Consider the following 21,635-nt stretch of genomic DNA (forward strand, 5'->3'; position numbering starts at 1 on the left):
ACTGGAAACGCTTTGCTTTGTTTAGAGTATTTTGAAGAAAAGTCAGAATTAGAAAAATGTGGCGTGTCATACCAGTAACTTGACCGAGAAAAAGAATTCCTTTTAGCCAGTATTCTTCCTCTAGGCAAATTAACATACAAATCAAAACACCAGCGACAAAGTATTACTGAAATTATTAAAACTGCTCCAGTAGCGCAAGCAGAGGCTCGAGGGGAGGCTCGTTCACATCGGCGCGGGTCCCCCTGCAGCCCCGCCGACCCCCGCTTAAAGCGCGGGGAGGCACAGGAACGGAAGCTGAGCTCGCTGGCAAAGGCTGCCAGACCCGGCTGCGCTGGAAGAGCAGGTACCTGAAAGCCGGCTCCCTCCCGCCGCCTCCAGCCCCGGCTCCGCAGGGCCTCGCCGCCCCTGCCCGCCGCCCAGCGGACCAGCCCCGGATCGCGGGCCTCAGCGCCGCCGTAGCCCCGCGGCCCCTGCCCGCCGCCCGCCATTTGCTCCTGTCGGGCGGCCCGCCATTTGCCCGCCTCCCTCCCCCTCCCGCGGCGGGGACGGGCCTTCCTGCCCCACCGCCGGCCTCGGCAGACGCGGGGAGCCTGCGCGGCTCCCGGCGACACGGCTGAGGGGGCTGGCGGCCCCGGCTGAGGGGGCTGGCGGCTGCCCGCGTTGAGGGGCCGCCGCCACCGCCTTTGCCGCCAAACCTTGGACAGCTCCGGCGGCGGCAGCGGCGGCGGGCCCAGCTGCCGGTCGGCAGGCACAACCCCGCGCACCGCCCTGACACCCTCCAGGTCCTCCTGTCCCCACGTTTGAGACTCGCACCCTCACAGGGTCTCAGGAGCCACAGGTTGCACCCCCCTTCCTAGCTTCAGGTCTTTTAACAGTACAAATTATTTCCTCAAAAGGCCGCCAGCCCTCATTTAAAGGAACGGGAAAGCCAAGCCCCAGCAGAGGCAGTTACAGGTGTCAAGGCTCCAGCTGGAAGGACAACCCGGCAGGCAGAAGGTACCAGGGAGCTGCGTGAGCATCTCTCACCGCATGTGCAAAGCCGTGGCGAGGGTGCGAACACGGGCACGCTCACACAGTTGGGTCCAGCCGCGGCTGAAGCTGGATGAGGTCTGAGCTGGGGAATCAGGAAAGGGCTCCAGCTGCAGCTGGCAGTTGTTTGACAAGCTAGAAGTTATTTGTATTTTTATTATAAACAGGTTGCTTTCGTTTTTAGATTATTTGCTAGCAGCAAACAACTACAGTTTAACAACAAGAAAAAAAAATTAACTGCACATTACATTTTCATGATAGTCCCTGCAGAAGAGATACTTCAACCCTTAAGAATAAGCGACCAAATTAAACATCTATTATAAATGTTTTCTCACTGGAAATAATACTGAGTTACAGAATTTGTGTAAAAGAGTACCATATTCTGCACCATTAGCTAATTAAAAGTTGCACTGCAGGCAGGTGAAACAAAGCAGAGGCTGCACGATCCTCCTCTAGTGACCATTTCACACAGGACCAACAGCCGATTTCATCTTCATAAGCCTGCAGATGAAACATGCTTCGGCTCTGAGAAGACTGTTTTGCAAAAAAAAAAAAAAAAAGCAGCTAGTCCTTTCTTATATTGCCTGAATAACTCAGGGTCTCTCAAACCATTGATCAGTTCCCTTTCCCCTCCCTGCTCTACTTTCAGAAATAGCTTATGGCCTCTCATGAATATCACATATAAATCTAAAAGTCTACCTCTAACTTCAGTCTCAATTTGATGCTCAATTTTATTTTATATCCAGACACACCTCATGGGTTTTTGTTCATTCCCACTTTTCCATTTCTCACTGCCTAGACCCCACTGCTTTAGCTGATTGGTTTAATTTGGCATAAATTCAAGCATTCACCCCGTGTGCCGCCCCATTGCAAGCTACAGACCAGTACATGCGTAACACAGGGCTCTGGGGACCAGCAGTATGTAAGTATCTAGAGGGAAGAACTCCTGCAATGGTGTGTAGGTAATACAGAGTTCGGAGAGGTCTGTGTGTCTACACAGACTTTTGGGGCAGGAAGAGGATGGCAAGGTGGCCGTTCCAGAGAGCAGCCAGAGCTTCTGACTCCCTGATCAATCTTCCCTCCCTCAGTATGAGCTGTTGCAGTAAGGAGGCATGAGGGACTCCACTGGTGGGAGCAATCTGGGCTTCAGACATTGGGGAAGGAAATTATAGGGAAGAGGGGTTTGCAAAGGGACAGGCTCTCCAGTGCAGTTATTACTTGAGGAGGGCCTTTCACCCTGTCCCTCAGGGTGAGGAGGGGATTGCTCATGGTCCCACCATGCTCCCACCCAGGCTCAGTGGGCATCTGCATGGGGCAGCACTGGGCGCAACAACAGAGCATCGTTTCTCTCCTACCAAATTAATGAACTGTTGCTGAAAAGGGGAGATCAAACAAAACAAAGAAATAGCCCAACTGTGCTTACCAAACCACGGCCCTGCCGCCAATACCATGTAACTGCTCAATTTACATTGGACTTAAATTACCTAAAAGTTTCATTGGTTAGACACCCAGCCAGATTGTTCCTTTAATTCCACAGATACAGACCTTGTGTCTATATGCACAAATATCTAAAAAATTAGTTATGCAGCTAAGCAAGCAAGCCTGTCCCCTCCGTGTTATCAAAAGACGAGCTTCTTATCAGAAGCCCGGTATAAATACAATAGCCAACTTTTACCTTCATGATGAACATTGGGCCACATTCTTCCCTCTGCACAGAATCTCATCACATATTACTTGCATCTCAGAAAACAGAAAACATCATAAAAAAAGAATGCAAGTTACATTAATCAAATTGTTTGAAATTTTAATTGAGATCCATGTTTGTTTTGCAACAGTTTCTCAAAGGCTACGATGAAACACAAGAATCATTTTGAACGAGACTAAATAAAAGCACAAATCCCAGGAAATAATTCTGCACTTGGAAAAGACTGAATAGAAAAGCCTGATTTTAACTAAGATCTACAGGATTACCAAGAGCATTAGGGAATGTCCTTGCAAAAATTCCTCCCTTCAGTTAAGGCTTTGAAAAGAAAGTTTTTCAGAAGTGTGGAGTACCTCTAATCTCAAGGCAATAATTGAGAATTAGAAGTCCTTAGCATCCTTGAACATAGAGCTAGACAATTATTTTCTAAATAGATCTAACTTTACAGTAAAGAGCTATTAATCTTATTAAAAATGAGATTGATTCTTACCACTGGGAGCTGGCACTGTTATTGCCAGTCACTCAGTTGTTCCTAATTTATTGGATGAAAGAAATAATGCAACATTTCGTGGTTGGTATTGTTTTATTGTCTAATATTGATTAAATTATTTACACTCCTACTTTTCAATCCACAGTTTAGCACTCATACCTATGGCTTTTACTTTTATGTTTAGCACATCTTTGTGTCAAGTGTCAGAATTTCGTTTCAAAAAAAACAGGAACCTGATACCATATAGACAAGTCTCCTCTATATTTATGTTTAAACATATTCATTTTCAAAAATGACGATTTATAAAAGAAGAGTCTGCTGGTAGCTTTCTTCCAGCTCATGTTTACCACAGATTTTACCGTGCTTCTACTTTAAAGTGTCCCTTTTAGAATGTCCTGCTGTCTCCACGTGGAATCTGTTTCCTCCCTCAGCCCCCTGCCTCTAAATTTAATGCAAAAAAAAAAAATCAGTAGCTGACAATTTTAAGCAAAAATATGAAGCACTATAACGTTACCTACATCGCCTTTTACTGAACTAGGTTCTTGAACACTCTAGGAACTTTGTGGAAATTTAACCAGTCAGTGTTGAAAAGGCACAGGATTTTTGTGCTCAGAGATCCCCAGCAACAATGTTTTTTTCCGCAGCCTGAAAGTTAGGGACCACTGTTAGGATACAGCAAACAGTCTGATCCAAAAATTCACAGGTACCCAATTGCCACTTACAATAGAACACACCGGATTTTACTGATTCTTCTGCCGCAGACACCCTGCAAATCTATAACAAGAGATTGCTTCTATTGCAAGAGGAAAAGAGGTGAAGTTACTCCTACATATACCCAAGGATGGTGTAACAGTGATACAAGCTATTCATTATTAAAATCCTCACAAAGCTGTCCATGTCTGTGGTAGTTTCTGTTCCATGGTATTACATAAATGGGAAAGTTATTTTTCACATATGAGAGAAGTTTAGTTGTACATGAAGAAAGCTAATTTTGGTCCACTTGTCCAGCTTCCTAAGGACAGCATATTGGAAAGATGATCACTGACGGTTCAAAAACCAACGTAAAAGTTAACAAAAATAATTTGGTATTTCATTCCTAAACCTCCACAGTGTGGTTATTTGTCCTAGTCATCCACCTTTTCTTTCTGAGTGTCCACTAATTGTTGAGTTTTTAAGTTTTCAGCTTGTTCATGATCTTCCTTATCTGCATCATCTGCTTGATTAGGTTCCTTTTCTTCTGCTTCTCCTTGATCAACACTTTCATATTCAACTTGTTCAAGGTCTGTTCCATCTATAAGTTCTGCCTGTACTTCTTCCATCTGTATTTGATTTACATGCTCAACATGTAACTGCTCCACATGAACTTCAGCACCTTGTTCAGTCTGAATGTGTTCAACTTCCAAGTAACTAATTTGTACCTGTTCTTGCAGTTCATCTATCTGTGTGCCTTTCACTTGATTGTCCTGTATGAGATCCTGGTGCATCTGTTCCACAGTTACCTGTGCAGGATCCACTTGTACCTGAATTACCGGTAGGACATGGACTTGCTCTACCTGTTCTATTATAGTCATTGATGTTACTGGTTCAGCTTCCACAGCTTCCACTGGAAGAACCTCTTCTGTCACTATTCGTTCTGAAATATTGTGCATGTCTTTGAGATGCCTTCTCAGCTCACTGCCTTGCATAAACCACAAATCACATAAGGTACAGTGGTTGGGCTTGTCACCAGTGTGTATTACCAAGTGATCTTTGAATTGATCCCAGCTGTTAAATACGCTGTTACAAACCTGAAACAAAAGATACAGTACGTTAAACAGTGCCAACAGAAATATGACAAAGTATAGTGCCTATTTCAGATCACGGCTTCACATAGTGTAGCTTCTTGCTACTTGGATTAAAAAAACATGTGCATTGGACGTAAAAGCTGAGAAGTCAGCTTCAGATGAACAGAAGACCTGATATTTATTTATTTACTTAAGAAACAGTGTGCTACTTTGAGTTGTGCATACACAGGATACCTACAAAAGTTATGAGTCGGTACAGCATTTGAAAGTTTTCTTATTTTAACCTTACGTGAAATTCATGTACAGTATCATGCCCCAATAAATGTCTGGTGCTAGAGTTTTGGGTAGAAAGCTATTTATGTAATAATACTGTACAATGAAAGTGTAATACAAACTGTCCTTTTACTGAAGTTCTAGATGCAGTACTGCTAGCCAGCTTTTCCTTATTAGCTTTCATTTGCTCATGGCATTGTGAGGTTTAACTGGCTAGACTGAACTCCCCCATTTTGCCATTTCAAAAAAACACTTGAGTGATTTCAGCAGATAAAACTCTCTTACAACTTCATGCCTTTAATCCTCTTCCAGCTAAAAGTACTGCCTCAACTGCAGACACACTATTTTCACAAAGCACAAGAGCACACTTCGTTCCTTTCAGCTGGCACTCAGGCAAGTAGCCTGAAAACAACACAGGGACGGCAGTAATGAACGAGGTGCCAGAGTAGAAGAGAGAGAAGAGTGGGGTAGAGTCAGGCTCAGAGTAAAGAAACAGGCTCAGGAGTCTTTGTCCATGCAAGTGGTCTTGGCTGCAGAAAGCAGCCAAGAACACACGTTTCAACACCCCTTCACTGCTGGCAAATAGTTTTGAAAGAGAATGTTCCATCTCCTCATAATTTTCAGCAAGAGCACAGAAGGATGATGGAGCATCTGATACAGATTAACTCAAGAACAGGCCTGTGTAGTGGAGCTAAATATCTCCATTTTGCTGTTGAAGTCTCTTAAAACAGGTTTGTGATGCTAGTGCCATGCTTTTTTTCCCCCCCAGGCTCACGTTTTAGAAAGAAGTTGCACATACACTTCTTAAAATACTAGCCTTATAGATAAGCACTGAAAATTACTTATTCATATATAAAGGCAATGACTATCGGTAATGCCCAAGCATATATATTGTTCTTGCCATGTGGAGCCTAATTAGGTACTCAAGGCATACACTGAAGAGCACTAAAAGTGCTCATCAAGGAAGCACAATTTTGTTTTCTCCTTTTTGTTCAGTGAGCCAAGATTTATTTATTGAAGACTATTCAAATTTAGTTCTAAAGAGAGAAAAATTCAAGAAAAATTCATCCAAGAATTGCTGTAGTTTCTGCGGGCTGAAGAAACACTAATCCACATTCACAACATCTGTGAGAGGATGTGGTATCAATTTAGAAAGAGAAAGCCATAACACAAAGCAATTAGACCAAAGGGTCACAAAGACAAAACAGTATGTTCAGTGAAGCTATTAGGTACAACTTTGTGTTTTACAGTAATTCTCACATTCAGAACAAACTTATCTTTAAGAGAAAGGTATGTTCCCAAGAATTAACTTCAGACTAGCATTACAACTAAATGATGCAACAGCATCAGTGAAACTTCTGATTAAATGATTTGATTAACAACACAAAATTAATTAATCTCCTGCAGTATTCAATGCTTTCTGTGAATAAGGTCACTCTCTCTTTTGGAACAAATAAAGCCGATATGCAGCAGTTTTCTTTACTACACAACCCAGTTTAACCTCAAACCACAGCCATTCTGTGAACTGAATAAGGTGAGAGCCTTAAGGGAAAAGAGAGAGCGCGTGAAAGAGAGTGAGAATGCGCAAGAGAAGTGTGTTCTTATTTGAGACTGTCACAGCAGTGAGGCAGCAAAATGGCAAATAAAAATGCTACAACCAACCTCAGCTCTTGTATTTTCTAGCTTTTCAGAATCAGCTTTTAAAAGCTAAGTAAGGTTTATCTGAACAGCTTTTCAAACGTCAGTTACATATAGTGACCAAGTACCCTAGCCATCCATCTAGAGCATTTATATTTGCTTAAAAGACATTACAGATTGTCATCGTAAGTTGGAATGACTTTCCAGACAAAGTCAATATATGGGTATCAAACAGAAGAATAATAAAATAGGAAATAAAATAGTACTTTGTATTTTGGACTTTAGTGAAGCATGCTCACAAGCAGGAAAGGCCTAGGTCAGTGCATCAAGAACCTTGAAAAGGAAGCAGAAAGATCAGTAAAATGCAGATGAACACTTACCTACCCATAAGAATCTCTCTGATTATAAGTATTATGAGGCTCTATATCAGTAATTCCATATTTTAAATGGAACTACTTAGATATAAGAATTTATCTGCATGTTGTGGTTGAATGCGATCCTTATATTTATTTTACTAAAAGTAGCTCTTGGAGACATAAGCCCACTCTCGTTGCCTTTCCTGCTCAGTACTCCCACACTCCCTCAGCACAGGCAGGAGGTATCTAGCCTCAGACTCTGCTACTTCCATTACCCACCTGACATTCGTACAGCTTCTTTCTTCCCTTTTTAGCTCCAGCTCCAGACTGACAGGCTGTCAGGTGACATTTGAGCGTGCTATTCCTAGCAAAACGTTCATGGCAGTTTGGACATTCAAATGGTTTTTCACCTGTTAAGACAGAGACAGGGATTTGTAAGTGTATAAAACCAGCCAGTTTTCTGTCAGTTCACTCTTCTTCCCTCTCTGCCTTTTGTGCAGGTTGATAAATATGCTGTAAAGCTATGGCCAACTGGATTACTCTACAGAAGAGGAGAAAGACATGCTATGTAAACTTTATTTCTGTAAATAAAAGGGCAAAAACCTAATGTGGAGTCATAACTCTCATTTAGAAAAAAACCAATTTAACAATTACCAGTGCCATTTAAGGTACATTTAGGTTTTTATGGAAATTAGATTATTATTCTGACAAAGTATCTTACAGAAATAGCAGCTATTTCTCTCTTTTTATCTGATAATATTTACAATTAAAGAATCAACATTAGTAAATATACAAAAGTGACACATTAAAGAAGGAAGTATTTAAATAATACAAAGTTTTATTTTCAAGAACAGTAACAGCTTATGCTTGAAAGCTGAAACTGAGCTCCAGAAAAAGAAGTTGGCATGAAATAACAATGCATCAGTATTAAAACAAACAACCAACATCCTCTCCCACCCAAAATACAGTGAAGAGAAAGCACAGAGGGACATAAATGGTCACAATGAAGATAAAAATTCCTTTCAGTTTGGCCACTTCACTTCGAACCTGGTACCAAACACAGAAGCCAGCTAAGGGCAACAGCAGGGGAGGCTGAAAACAGGTCGTTTTCTCTTTTTCATCCAAAGTAGTATATTGTTATTACTGTCATCAAGTAGTAACAAAGAACAACTGGTGTCTCTGTTTACTAATTTCATCAGGCACAAACACAATGAAATTCAAGGAAATTAAAGTACAAAAATTTAGGAGCAGTGTGTTTCTTCTGAAAGTCTGATAATTAATCTGTGGAGGTACTGACACCAACATCACTGCTGAAACAAACAGCTTAATGAACTCCAAAAGAGGCTGAGACATTCTGGTGAATAACGTAAGAATCTATCCTAACTAGTTTAGAAGCCTGCATTTTCAGGAATGCAGTAGTTATTGACTATCAAGATGGAAAGCCAATAACCTGTATTTTCAGAAATAAAGATATTCAGAAGTTCCTAATTAGCTTTTCAAAAGAAATCCACAAGTAGCCTATAATTCTCACTTATACACCTAAGGGCTACAGAAAAATGTTAAATTGTGGGAACATTCCCCTCAATGGTCACAAAATGCTATGTTTTTGGAGACTGTTGTACAGGTAAGAGAGGGGATGCCGAACGACCATCAGTCTTGCAGGTCAAAAATCATGGACTTTGCCCAAGCAACCAATGGCTACTACAGAGCAAAACTCACATCACAGACCTTCACCTGCCCTGTGATCTGGTCACACTTAAATAGTTACTAGGAGCAAGGCACCAGTCAGGGGCAGATTTCTTCTATTCTTACTCAAATTCTTCAGTAATCTCCAACATACTCTGCCAAAAGTGTCTGAAAGTGACAATTCAAACATAATGGTGGCAATAGCCAAAGGCCAAAAGACATTGTGTGACTTCTCGCACAGTGCAAGCCAATGCTGTGACCTGGGCTGCACCAGCCACAGCAGTGATGGAAAACACAGAGAGTGTGCCAGCTGTCTTCTCTCCTCTTTCTTCTCTGAGAAAGACACTGGCGAGCTGGGGGCTAAACTCCTCTGCTAAAGGTGACAACTTGCTTCTCCTCCTCCATGTGTCATCCAACTATGAGCTGAGTCTCATCTAAGTGAGATTTTATGAAGAGGGAGGTTTTTGGCCTGAGCTAATGATAATCTTTTTCTCCCTTTATGAGAATGGATGAGATCTCACTTGCCAATTTTAAGTAACTTACAGGACATAAATTCTGACCGGAGATAGTCGAATATTGTGCTGGTCCTTTATAATCTGACAGTCACAGGAAGGAGACTGCCCCAAATTAACTTCTTTGGGTTAAAAAAATATTTATAACAACTAACACAGTGACTTTTATTTGCCTAATATGTAAGAAATACCAGGAAATTCAACCATAACCATAAAGCTACTATATCATTATTTAGATTGGGTTTAGAGAGAAATAGTAAACCTAGTTACTTTTTTTTTTTCCCCCAACAAACACACCAAAAGCCATTTATTAAATGAACTTCTTGGGATCATTTATTCAAGGTATGTAAATAGAGTCCATTTATTCACTCCTCTGGAAGACGTTATTTGCCGTTCAAAGTACACTTCCTGTAAAACATATTTTAGATTTACCAAGAATGGCAAAGACCTTGATTAATTTTTCCTAAGAAGTTTGTATACAAATTACTTCAGTTACAGGGTTTTCAGACAAGGGCAGATTATTTAGCTGCTTGGAGCACATCATGACTCCTTCACTTCCACCTTCATTCATGCGAGTACATACACACTCTCCATAAAAGGAAAAAAAGTAAGAAAAATAATCAAGAAGGCCTAACTTTGAGAAATATTCAGCAGTCAAAACTCCCAGTAAAATCAGAAGGAATCAAAGCTGTTCAGTGTCTCTTTCTGTTACAGAATATAAGCTTTGCAAAATATCAGGATTAGACCAGCATATTGAGAGCAGTAGCTTCATTCCAAGATTGATGTCTGTATGACGAAATTGCTCTTCTTGTGTAAGACAAATTAGAGCTATTGAACGCAACAGATATACATTACTTAAGTGCACCCTTATAGAATTTCTGTCCTGTGCGTTACTTACGACTGGCAAGTGAAATCTCATCCATTCTCATACAGGGGAAAAAGATAATAATTAGATCAGACCAAAACCCCTCCCTTCTTATAAGTTCTGGAGATGACTTTGTTAATACTTTCAGAGTTACATGACATGCAAGACCTTTTTGAGGTATTTTTTCAGAGACTCAGAAGCTGCTTAAGGCACTGTACACATGAGTGGGAAAGAAACACCATGGATCGCCTTCCTTTCTTTTATTGAGACAACGATAATAGCCACAGGTAATGTCAAATTCCTACATCAAAAAGAATTACCAACACTAATAAGGTGTCTATTTCTGCCCCAATTGCTATTTTCATGTTATTGCTGGTGTTGTGATTAAGCAGCAACAGGATCAAATACTTTGTAGGACATTTTCTCCCAGGCCTTTTAATTTCATTTTAGCATTCAACCAGTGCTATACAGAATTCAGAATTTAGAAAGCCTTTGGCTGAATGGGAGTTTTTCCACTGACCTTAGGAGACCACAGTTAAATGGCAGTATCTGTTTTGATTTTAAGCTTAAGGCTTTTGAAAATGCTAAACTGGAAGTAATTAGATTCCATGCATTACACTTGTTGTATCAATATATATTTAGAAAGTACCCTGTACCTCCTGTGATATGCTAAGTTGCTTTGTCCCCAAAATCCTTTGTCACAACAGCAACCAACTATTTGGATTATTTGGGTTACTCTGTTAATCTGCGACAAACTTTTCTCTGAAAAGACTTTTGTTAAGTAGCTTGTATTTGGAGAAACACTCCGTGCTTCATAGGGGATAAGGATTTGCCAAAGACTCTTTATAAACGGAACTTTTAAGGGGCTATCGGGAATAGACTGGACACAGTGTTATATATCAATACTCAGCAGTCCCATACACAGATACAAAGAAGTTAGAATTAAAAGGCTTTTTTCTTTGAAATAAGAAGCTGCAAAAGAAATAGGGCTGCTACCTTCCATTAAATTCTTACTGATGACTCATGACTGACATACTAAACAAAAACATCTGGAAGATCAGGACCACATATGTTTTACATTCAGAGTTATCTGTATAATGCTCAGTATCTGTTCAGACAGTAGATTTTTCAGTGAGATGAAGTAGCAGCATCTTAACCTCCCATATTATAAAGAAGATAGAAGGAGCACAAGTCATTTTGTACTCAAAAGATGCTATCCAGATTTCAGAGAGGCAGATTTCACAGTAAAAAAAGGGTACTACAGTCACTAGAAATGTTTTGCTGTGTTAATTAACAAAGAAAAATCAAATCATAGATGAGATGTCAAGAGCAAGGGTGAAACTTTCCAAGCAAGATGGTACAAGAGAGAATCGTTAGGGGGTATCTTATGCCTAATGCATTAATAATAATTTTCTCAGAAGTTCTGTTACATAAAGAAACTCTCTAAACTGTATTCCACTGAGAAGCTCACAGTTCAGATCATATTACAACAGAAATATTTACTAGTAGAATTGTGCAAATAAAAGTAGCTCCTCAGTTTGGTACTTTTGAAGAAGGAAAGAAATGATTTTGAAAAAATACTTTAAGATTTAATAGACTTGAGAGAGAAGCTTCATTAGTGCTTTCTGGTTGTAGGTGCCTATTTTTAACCACCTCAATCCCTCAAAAGTTTACATCAATGGAAAACAAAACAAACGAACAAACAAAAAGACAAACCAGCATTTTAGTTGTAACTAGAAGCCAAGTATTTCTAGCACTCAGGACTCATGTGTTCTCTTCAGCATATTCTCTGTTTCCCCAAAACATGCAAAAACCCAAAATGCTAGAGCCAAGGCCACAAGGACAGGACTATAGCAGTACTCTTACCCGTGTGCTTCCGGAGGTGCTCTTTAAAATGTCCAAAGTGGTCAAACTGCTTATCACAGTACTGGCATATATGTATTTTTTTGCCAGGTCTTTGCTTCTTGCTGGCACCACCTTCATCAAGGTGGTAACAGGTGAGGTGCTGTTTCAAAGCACTCTCTCGTAGGTACCTTTTATTGCATATGTCACACTTGTAACTCTCAGTAGAGTGTGTTTTCATGTGTTCCTTAAAATGGTAAAACAATTTAAACGAACGGTTACATTTCTCACAGTGGAATAAATTGTTCACGTGTGACAGCTGAAGTTCCACAATTTCAATACCTTCTACCTGTTTGCACGAGGGATCAGTTGCACTATCACCTTCTTCTTGGATCTGGCATTTTCTCTCTCCCTGACGATACTTGCTGGTGATATCTGCCAAAAGAGCCAAAGCAGATTCATCTGATGTACCCGTTGTCTGTATGTACTTTATAGATTGCTCTGCAGAAGCTACTTCTTCAAGTGTTTCGATGCTGTCATCTTCCACTTCAATCGTCCCTTCAGCAATCTCAACCTCAATTTCAACAGGCTCTGATTCTGCAGATGGCAGTGTTTCTGTGATAACATTAGAGGTTTCAGCTATCTTCCTCTTTTTTGGTTTATTTTTACCTTGTGCTTGATTTGATTCTAAGGGTGATGAATTTTCTTTGTTCCTGTAAAGCATTTGCATAAACATGGTTAAGATCCATAAGCAGTAACATAACAATTCCTGCCTAATACTGAGCTTCTGCATCCAACACTCTCTAGCTGTTTCTCAAAGAAGCTGAATGATGAATGACCACATAATCTGTGTGCATGTCAGAAGCTAATTTGTCCTTCCTTAATCTATACTCCTTAGAGCTGTAAAATAGCATGGTTAAAGCTGCAGAGCCTTTGACATAAGGCTACTAAAGTGTTTTAAATAGCTCTGCTTGAATGATACAAAGCACCTATCAAGAAGAAAGGCCAGTTAACCTAATGACACAGGTTTATCTAAGAAACTTGTGAAACTCTGTACTTGGAAAGAAAACTTCCCCGAAGGAAGGAGTTCTTTGGCCTGCCTACTCAGAAATAAGATTCAAGCCCTTCCTACACTATTCAGCTCTTAGGCTCTGGAGCGTGTGCAATTGCCCGCGGCACTTACAGCTTGGTAGAAAACACTACAGCTGTGACTTCACACAGTATTATAACATCTTGTACTTCAGGAAAGCACACAGCTAACAGCTGAGGTAAAAATAAAAGCCACTGAGATGTGGAAACAGTATTCTAGTTTAATTTTCTGGGCTTAAACACAACCCCCAGCTCTGTTCCTGTTCTCCATGCATCATACATGCACAACCCCCTTCCTCCAAGATGTCAGGGATAGCATCCCATCTCAGACACAGACAGAGCTGAGTGGGCCAGTGCTTTCAAGTCACACCCTCAAGATCATCCGCAGCACTTATGTGCTGGAGGTTTTACAACTGATTATCAGTTTCAAAAATGAGTGGCTATCTTCCTCTCAAATCAGACTGAGAGGAGTAAGCTGTGCTTTTACCTTCCTTCGCAGCCTGATGAATCCTTTCACATAATCTACTCCCTATCACTTTCACGTTTTCTAGTAATGGGAGAGATAAGGCTTTGCCCAGTATCTGTAAGTCATATGTCAGAGATGTGTCTAATGATCTAATGCAGGATACAGCTTGTTAAATTGCACCTTACTCTATTCAGACACAGGAAGACAGAGTAGCTAAACTTACAGTTTCATCTAACCTGGATTTCTGGTGTCTAGAAGGTGACAGTTACTTTGCACATTACTGCAAGGAGCTCCAGGATCACGTACCAAATGAATAATCTGCTCAAAGACGAGACTACTGTCCTTGACCACATTGTGTGAAACTTTGAATGGGGATACAAACATACAACACAACTGCACTTTAAGGAATAACAGCTGGTTGTTTCCTTTCTAGTCTAGATTATGCGATGTGCAACTCTTCAATGCGTTATACAAATAGTTCTATAATCATCTCTGCTTCAGCTGAAGTTTCTGAAGCTTACTCCTTTCAGTCAAAGCTCTGACTGAGGCACTGTATTGCAATTCTTCCCCTTCTTACTGTGGGGGAGAAAACAGAGACTGACAGTGGTACTCAAGTTTGTCTTTCTAATGAAAAAAAACCAAAACAAACCAAGCAAACCCCCACAAAAAACTTTTCAAAATCTATGAACAATGGAAATAACTCTAAGAATAGACTGGCTTACATGTGTGTTCGTTAAGCAAAACATTTGTTTCCTTGTAACATAAGAATTACAGCGTTTACTGGTGATGCATAACCAACAAACTGCATAACGTTATACAATAGTGGGCAATAATTGCAGGCTGGATAGTTTAGCTTGATGGATGGATCTGAATCCTGGTTCAACAGCTCTGCTGGTCTACACTGAGTCAAAGTGATTAGAACATACTTTTTCAGTTTCAAGTTTCTGTTAAATTCCTCAAGCAGACAGCTAATGTCTGCTTTTTTTCCTGAATTAAAAAAAAAATAAATTATTTTGGTGGTACCATGGTTTAACAATGTCAGAAAAAAAAGGGTGTTTGTGGGGTTGGACGGTAGGACTAGAAATGCACAATCCCATATATTTCCTATTAAAAAAAAATTACATACTTATTCAGTTCTACTGCCAATCCACAGAATAAACACAGAATAAGTTAATTTGGTTTTCACCATCAGCATTTATTTCCAAGTTTCCAGTGTATCATGTCATGGAGTTTTTTTTTTAAACGTTAGCTGGCTGTTAGAGGAACTTGGGGCCAGTGCCACTCTCCTTGGCTCATGTGTCTATGAGGAGATAAAAAGGAAGCAATAGTCTTTCCTTAGCCTGAATGCAAAGACCTTTCAGCAGGTCTAGAAGAGAAAGCAAGAATAACTGTAATGCTGGGAGCATTTATTGCCCCTCTCTCTGCTTCATGCCAGCAGAACAGTGTAGCATGCAGAAGGAATGAGAACGTGACAGCACGTTGTGAAAGCGAAAGGGAAGGAGGGGAAAGAAAAACAGCATGATGGGACTGGCACCTGTTCTTCTCAGACTGGAGTTTGGCAATGGAGTACAGTTCCTAGTACTGGATAAAAGGTGCCACAGCAACATTTGATTAAGTATTGGTCCCATATAAAACTGATTATAACAGTTACATTCAAGAAGTTTGAGAGGTTAATTTTGCAGCAAGAAGTTTTAAGATCACTGCTTATTCTCTCAGAAATAGCAGAAAGCTGCATGAAATCAAAACACCAGCACAAGCTTGTTAACGTGGTCTAATTACCTGAGGCACATCATCACTGTACGCCCAGCTGTGAATCAGGTGTGGGCAGTCAGACAGCACAGAGACCTGGTATTAGTTACTACAAAGTCACAGCCCTACAATGTCTGCAACATTTACCAGCCATGTGACTTGTCATCAAGTTCCAGCCCAAAGAATGTGACATTACTTTTTTAGCCGGTATAATTCTGACCCATATCTTTTAGTAGAAGACTACATGGCCCCACACAAGTTTAGGAGTGCGCTGGTTTTGGCTGGGACGTTCAGAGTGATGGTGTTTGTCTGCCCAAGTAACCGTTATGTGTGATGGAGCCCTGCTGTCCTGGAGATGGCTGAACACCTGCCTACCAATGCGAAGTAGTGAATGAATTCCTTGTTTTGCTTTGCTTGTGCGCGCGGCTTTTGCTTTACCTATTAAACTGTCTTTATCTCAGCCCACGAGTTTTCTCACTTTTACTTTTCCGATTCTCTCCCCCATCCCACTGTGGGGGAGTGAGCAAGCGGCTGCGTGGTGCTTAGTTGCCAGCTGGGGTTAAACCACGACAAGGAGGTTCCAGGATAAGGAACAGCACCGCAAAATACTGGCGCTAGCTCTTGTAAAAGGATTCTTCTGACTCTACATTTCAGTGTTGGGAAGAAAAAGAGGCTTATGTGCTTACCTGATTTCAAGTGCTTTGATCGCTTCTAACATCTGTAGATACTCAGCTGCTTTCCAAACATCATTTGCTTCTTCCTCACCTTGGACCATTAGTTTTGCTGTATAGGTGAATTCAATTAGGTGACGAAATGCCATGTTACTTACACCTGTATACAGGCAAGAAAAACAACAGTTTATTTTAGCAATTCCTCAGTCTCATCTATCTGATGAATCCTGCACTCTTGCCTGCTCACCATTTTGCTCACAGTACTGTAGCTGCCAGTTTCATAAAGACGACACCCTTAAAAGGCTTCTGTTGCAATAAAAAGTCTACTATAGAAACATGTGAATCCGGAACAACTACAGAGTTATGCCACAACAAAGATAAAAGGAAGGATAAGACTGACAAAAAGCTGTTTGAATAATAAAAAGTATAGATTTAAACACAAAAATACAATCTCTCTCTCAAGAGACCTCTGAGCAAGTTACTGGAGGCTGAAATATTGTTCCAGGAATTTGCTCCCTGCATACCAGGCAAGTATTGCTCCATGTCTATCTTGTTCTTGCATTCCAGCCAAGGCATCTGCCATTGGCCATCACTGGCAGCCTTCTCCATCTGACCAGACTGGATGTTGTCAGGGAAGAGACTGTATGTCACACTGCTAGTCCCAAAAATATACAGGGTCTGCCTGACCTCCATCAGCCATGTATTGGGGGGAAGAAAAAAAAAAGGGGGGGGGGAGGGGGGAACCACCCACAGAACCTCACATTTTCCCTTCCAAAAGATTTAATTCAAGACTGTTCTTTTTAATTCTTCTTCAGGGGAAGTTTTTTTCCGTGGTGGTAGCTGCCTCAGAACAACTCAAGAGCTGAGATCTAGAAAGCTAATTGATACAACCAAGCATGTATGTAAGCCCGTACCAAGGACACTACATTCATTTCCAGCTTGGGCACGCAACTCTGAAGGTTTTTATTTGCACAAATCAGATTACCTTCAATCTCCACCAAGGGCTCCTGAGTGAAATCTTGGAAGAATTTGTAGAAGAACTGGCTACAGGCAGCAAGAACAGCCTTATGAGCTTTGAAATGGTGACCTACAAAGAGAGATAAAAATTTTGGTTTAGGATAACACCTTCCTCACTCATAGTGCAGAGTAAGTGTAGATGCAGAAAAGAGACCACTGAGTCTACAAATCTAATCCAGCAGCATATAGTCACTTATTATGCCTCCTTGTAACATGGTATACTACTGCAGCTAGCCTGTTCCATCTCATGCATACCCTTGCTGACATCACTGACCTTGCTGAAGCTCTGCAACTCGATCAGCTGGAGGACTCACTCACTCCAGTGTTTGTCTTTTCAGACACTTAAGTTATGGGAAATCCCTATGCAAACTTTTTCATGTACATCTTGGCCTCAGCCCTCAGGTTTTATCCAGGTTCTCCTTTGTTTTTTGTTGCTCTTACACACTGATGTATTTTATCACCACTTCTGCCGGCATAAACACCGCTGCAGAACAGAATCAGTTCTGCTCTGTTTTTCCTGTTTTCCAGACTGTGTATTCCCCATCACTGTGTTGCCTTCTCCCTTGCGCAGGCATGAACATTCATAAGGCTCCATGAGACAGAGATAAGAGAAGCAACATGGATTAGAACTACACAGCTGCACACACAAAACCAGCTTTGAGCTCAACACATGGATTTGGTAATACCAGAGCAGGAACAAACATTCAGCATAAGTTTTGTGCAAGCACTGTCAGTGAAACTATGGCAATTACTGAAGAGTAATTTTTTCTTCATGTGCTTACTTTTTTCTAATCTGGGCTCTGTAGGACCCTTTTCCTTCAAGTGAGTTCTTGCTATCCTTTTAAAGATCAGGCGGTACTCCTTTAGCTAAGTCTGTCCTAGTGGACACTGCCTATCTTCCTTGAAGTCCTCATCTGTTCTAACACGTTTGGGATAAGAAGAAATCTTAGGTGATCTATCAGACATCACCTTTTCCAAGGAAATAATAAGCACTTATATCTCCATCATCCTTTTAAACTAATACTTATGTCCTTAGAACACATATAAAAAGAAGTGAGTGCTTCTACCCTATTTTAACTATATATTAAAATAGTAGGCAGATACCAGAGAAGCAAGGAGTAAATCGTACTTCGAGGTATTCTGGGGGGTTTTTTGTTGTTTTTGTTTGTTTGTTTGTTTTTGTTTTTTTAACACAGTATTTGTACAAGTTCTCTGCATGCAGTCAATCAGCTCAAGTTAGGGAAAAATGTTTTAACAATGTTTTGGAAATCCTTAGACAACACATTAAATATAGCACATTAAATACAGCAGTTTCAAAGTGGGCTTCTATCTGAAAATATTTAGCCCCTTGTTTGGAAAAGCAGAAGCAAGATTATTAATCACTGCTGGAGACTCGGTTCACCCTGAGATTTTAAATGAAACTCTGCAAGCAGCTCGCACACCGGTACAGAACCAAGAATTTGTTAGCAGCCCAGTTTGACAGCTGACCTGTGACAAACCCAACAGCTTCCCAGCACAGCTTTCAGAATTCCCTGTATACCAACTGGTTCTCAGGCCTGTACGTACCATCGACAATCAGAGTGATATCCGTAAACTGGTCCTGCTCACGTTGTTCATTCAGTCTATCCAAAATAACTTTATAGTGTTCAGGGAATTCCTGGATACATTCCATCGTTTCTTCAGCTTCCATGGCAAAAGGACTAGTCTGCAAGAAATGTGGTATGAGAGTAAGAATACTGTGCCACTCAGTAAATACTACGCACAGTCAAGTTAGTATACAAACATGAACTAACTAGCATTTTTCAAGGACTACAAAACCAACAGAAAGACTAAACTGTCTTGGTAACAGGTTTACCTGATTTTAGGTGACAGGTAGGAAATGGTAGGGTTAACGATGTGGAATATTGCCTTATTTATACACATGAAAAAACAGCCAAAGTAGGTAAGTGTATTTCTTTCTTCTACAGAGTCAGCAGGGACCCACCTTCAAAGCAAATACTGCAGGGATGTAACATCTCCACAGCTAACTATTCAACACCAGCTCAGCAGTGTAATGTCAGAATCTTTATACAGTTACTTCTCGCAATTCCACCAATTCACTTGGTGGAAGAACAGTTCTTAAAATTTTCATATTTAAGTCACATTTTGCGCGTAGTGAACACAAGATGTTTAATTCCTTTAAACAAGGATGTAATAAAGCAGCACTCTTCAGCTTCTAAGTACATAGGAGTTGCCAGGGATTTAATGTGCCATCACACCCAAGAGCAAAGAGCATCTTATTCACCCAGCCTACTTACACTTCTCCCCCTGCAAGGTGAAATATTCTTTGCCAACCTTTTGAAAGAGACACATATGCTTGTAATCTGATGGCCCTTCCTCCCTTACTTATACAATAAACACAGCTGGGGGTGGGAGTTGCAGATGTTCTCAAACCTGAAGAGGTTTAGCAGAACTCTGTGCCTGTGGATGAGACACAGATGTTAGTCTGCTGCTTATGCAGAAGAACCTCGGGAGAGAGTCCAAATGCTTCAATGAAAGCATTTCACAAATTAACTCCAGGCAAAATGACTTCAGATCTGTGCAGCAGCACTCATCTTCAACTCCCACATTCACACAGCTCACACTGAGAATGCCGCAGAAAAAGCAAAGACATTTCAAAGTCACATTAGCACAGAAACATTGTTTCTTTTCACAGTCTAACTCACTTTGAAGAACATGTGGTTTCTGACTAGGCTTGAATGAGTTTTAAAGGGATTTGAGACATAACCCTTCACTACACTGTTATACTTATCACGGACAAAAGGAAGAAAGTCAGGAGAGCAGCTAGTATCAAACCAAACACTGAATACAGAGATGAAAATTTCTTGTGTGGCAAAGAAGCAGTTTTCTTCAGAGTGCTGGAAGAAACCAGAGAGCAGGTGCTCCCTGACTTCTGGTGCGGATTTTCTTTGTGTGCAATTGGAATTGGAAAGTCCTGTACGCAAAACTGTTCCTTATGTGTACTAACCACATCTGAGCTGATGCCACCATGCTTGCTAACTCCCCTGCGCGGCTGTGTAAATTCTACCTCACTTATAACAAACACACATATAGGTATATGGGGTTCGATAGACGTAGAGAGGAGAATTACCTGGTTATGATAAAAGCAAAGTTATTTTCTCATGACTAACAGACAGCAAGTAAAGGAAGTTGTGGAATTCCTATTTTCACTGCAAAACATACTCGTTTTTGCATCTCAGAAAAACTGGCCCATGGAGAAGTCATATTGCCAAGAGCACAAAAAAAAGAGCAGAAGCAACTGCTTATGGAAGTCTAGCTCTACCTGCTATCACTGCTTTGCCAAGCAGATGCTGAAATACCTATCAGGGTCCTAAAGGGGACAGAGGAGACCCAAGGTGGAAGGTGAGGTGGAAGGGAGCGGATGCTGCTGCTGCCTTCACTTCACCTCATCTGTGGTCATGGGTCTAAGACAGATGACCAGCAGCTCCTGCCTTTCTTCCGTCACCTGGTATTCCACAAAAAGTCTCACGTGGGAAGTTGTCAGCCATTTGTCAGCTATTTACTTCACTGTAATTCTTCTTGCCCATTTTTGACACATCATAAAAGGACAGATGACTTGCAGTTAAAAGCATAATTCCTTAAAAGTTAAAACAAACAAAATTTTGACCCCCAACTCTCATGATTCCCACCTACTCAAATGCAATCTACTTCCAAATTGAATGTTTGTAGGGATATCTTACCAAAAAAACCCTCAAAATAATACAGTAACCTCCCCCCTGCCAAATCTAACAAATTTTAAAACATTTCTTTCTCAGAACACTTAAAAAACATGAATAAGAAAACATACAACTTATGATAGCTAGTTTATTGTCATGAATTAACACAGAACTAGTAAAAAGTGTGAATTTATTGCGTATCTAAATGCAATTGCAGCACTCATTGCATATTCTCATTTTAAAATCTCAGTGATATTGCTGAAAAAAGCCCAACAGAACTGCATAGATTCCATAAAAGCATGACTACTTTGAAGGAAGAAGTGAAAGGTATAGTCGCGAAAACCAAGAAGCCAAGGAAGGCAGACAGAAGTGATCCAAGTTGCCACTTATGAGTAGGCTCACAGATGAGTGATGGAAACTGGACTACTTCAGTTGTTTACCTTGATTTTCTCGGAAGATGCAGTCAACTACTGACTTAACCTTATCAGCTTGTAACACTGGATGCATCTTACGTGACATGCATATGATTTGCAGATCTGTTTTTCTAAATCTACCTCAATGAAGCCATCTTACTATTATTGTTCTCCCGGACTACACCAGGAACTCCTCGTATTTTACACACTAGACGTTTGTTTTCTTTGCCTACGTGGATCATACACGACTGTAGGCAGGCAGAGCAGCGTTATGGCAATTCAGACGACCCGGAGGAGCAGGCTGAGCACTGGCCAAACCACGGCCCTTCTGCCGCAG

At 40.8% G+C, this 21,635-nt stretch overlaps 1 protein-coding gene across 3 annotated transcripts; it reads right to left on the minus strand.

Moving 5' to 3' along the window:
* Window positions 1-3,265: 3,265 nt before the first annotated feature.
* Window positions 3,266-21,099, minus strand: ZNF131 (zinc finger protein 131). 3 transcript variants are annotated; one of them, XM_050913137.1, is made up of 7 exons: window positions 21,080-21,099; window positions 18,736-18,872; window positions 17,138-17,239; window positions 16,168-16,312; window positions 12,202-12,890; window positions 7,552-7,682; window positions 3,266-5,008 (listed from the first exon to the last, which is right to left on the minus strand). In XM_050913137.1, exons 2-7 carry the CDS (start codon window positions 18,857-18,859, stop codon window positions 4,346-4,348), a joined length of 1,854 nt encoding a protein of 617 aa, XP_050769094.1. In that variant the 5' UTR covers window positions 18,860-18,872; window positions 21,080-21,099; the 3' UTR covers window positions 3,266-4,345. The 3 variants fall into 3 exon arrangements, with proteins under 3 accessions (XP_050769094.1, XP_050769092.1, XP_050769093.1); XM_050913135.1 differs by lacking the exon at window positions 21,080-21,099 and having other exon boundaries at window positions 12,202-12,424; window positions 12,527-12,890; window positions 18,736-18,859; XM_050913136.1 differs by lacking the exon at window positions 21,080-21,099 and having other exon boundaries at window positions 12,202-12,612; window positions 12,847-12,890; window positions 18,736-18,847.
* Window positions 21,100-21,635: the final 536 nt, after the last annotated feature.

This window comes from Gymnogyps californianus, chromosome Z (genome assembly GCF_018139145.2).
Source record: "Gymnogyps californianus isolate 813 chromosome Z, ASM1813914v2, whole genome shotgun sequence".
Taxonomy (NCBI): Eukaryota; Metazoa; Chordata; class Aves; order Accipitriformes; family Cathartidae; genus Gymnogyps; species Gymnogyps californianus.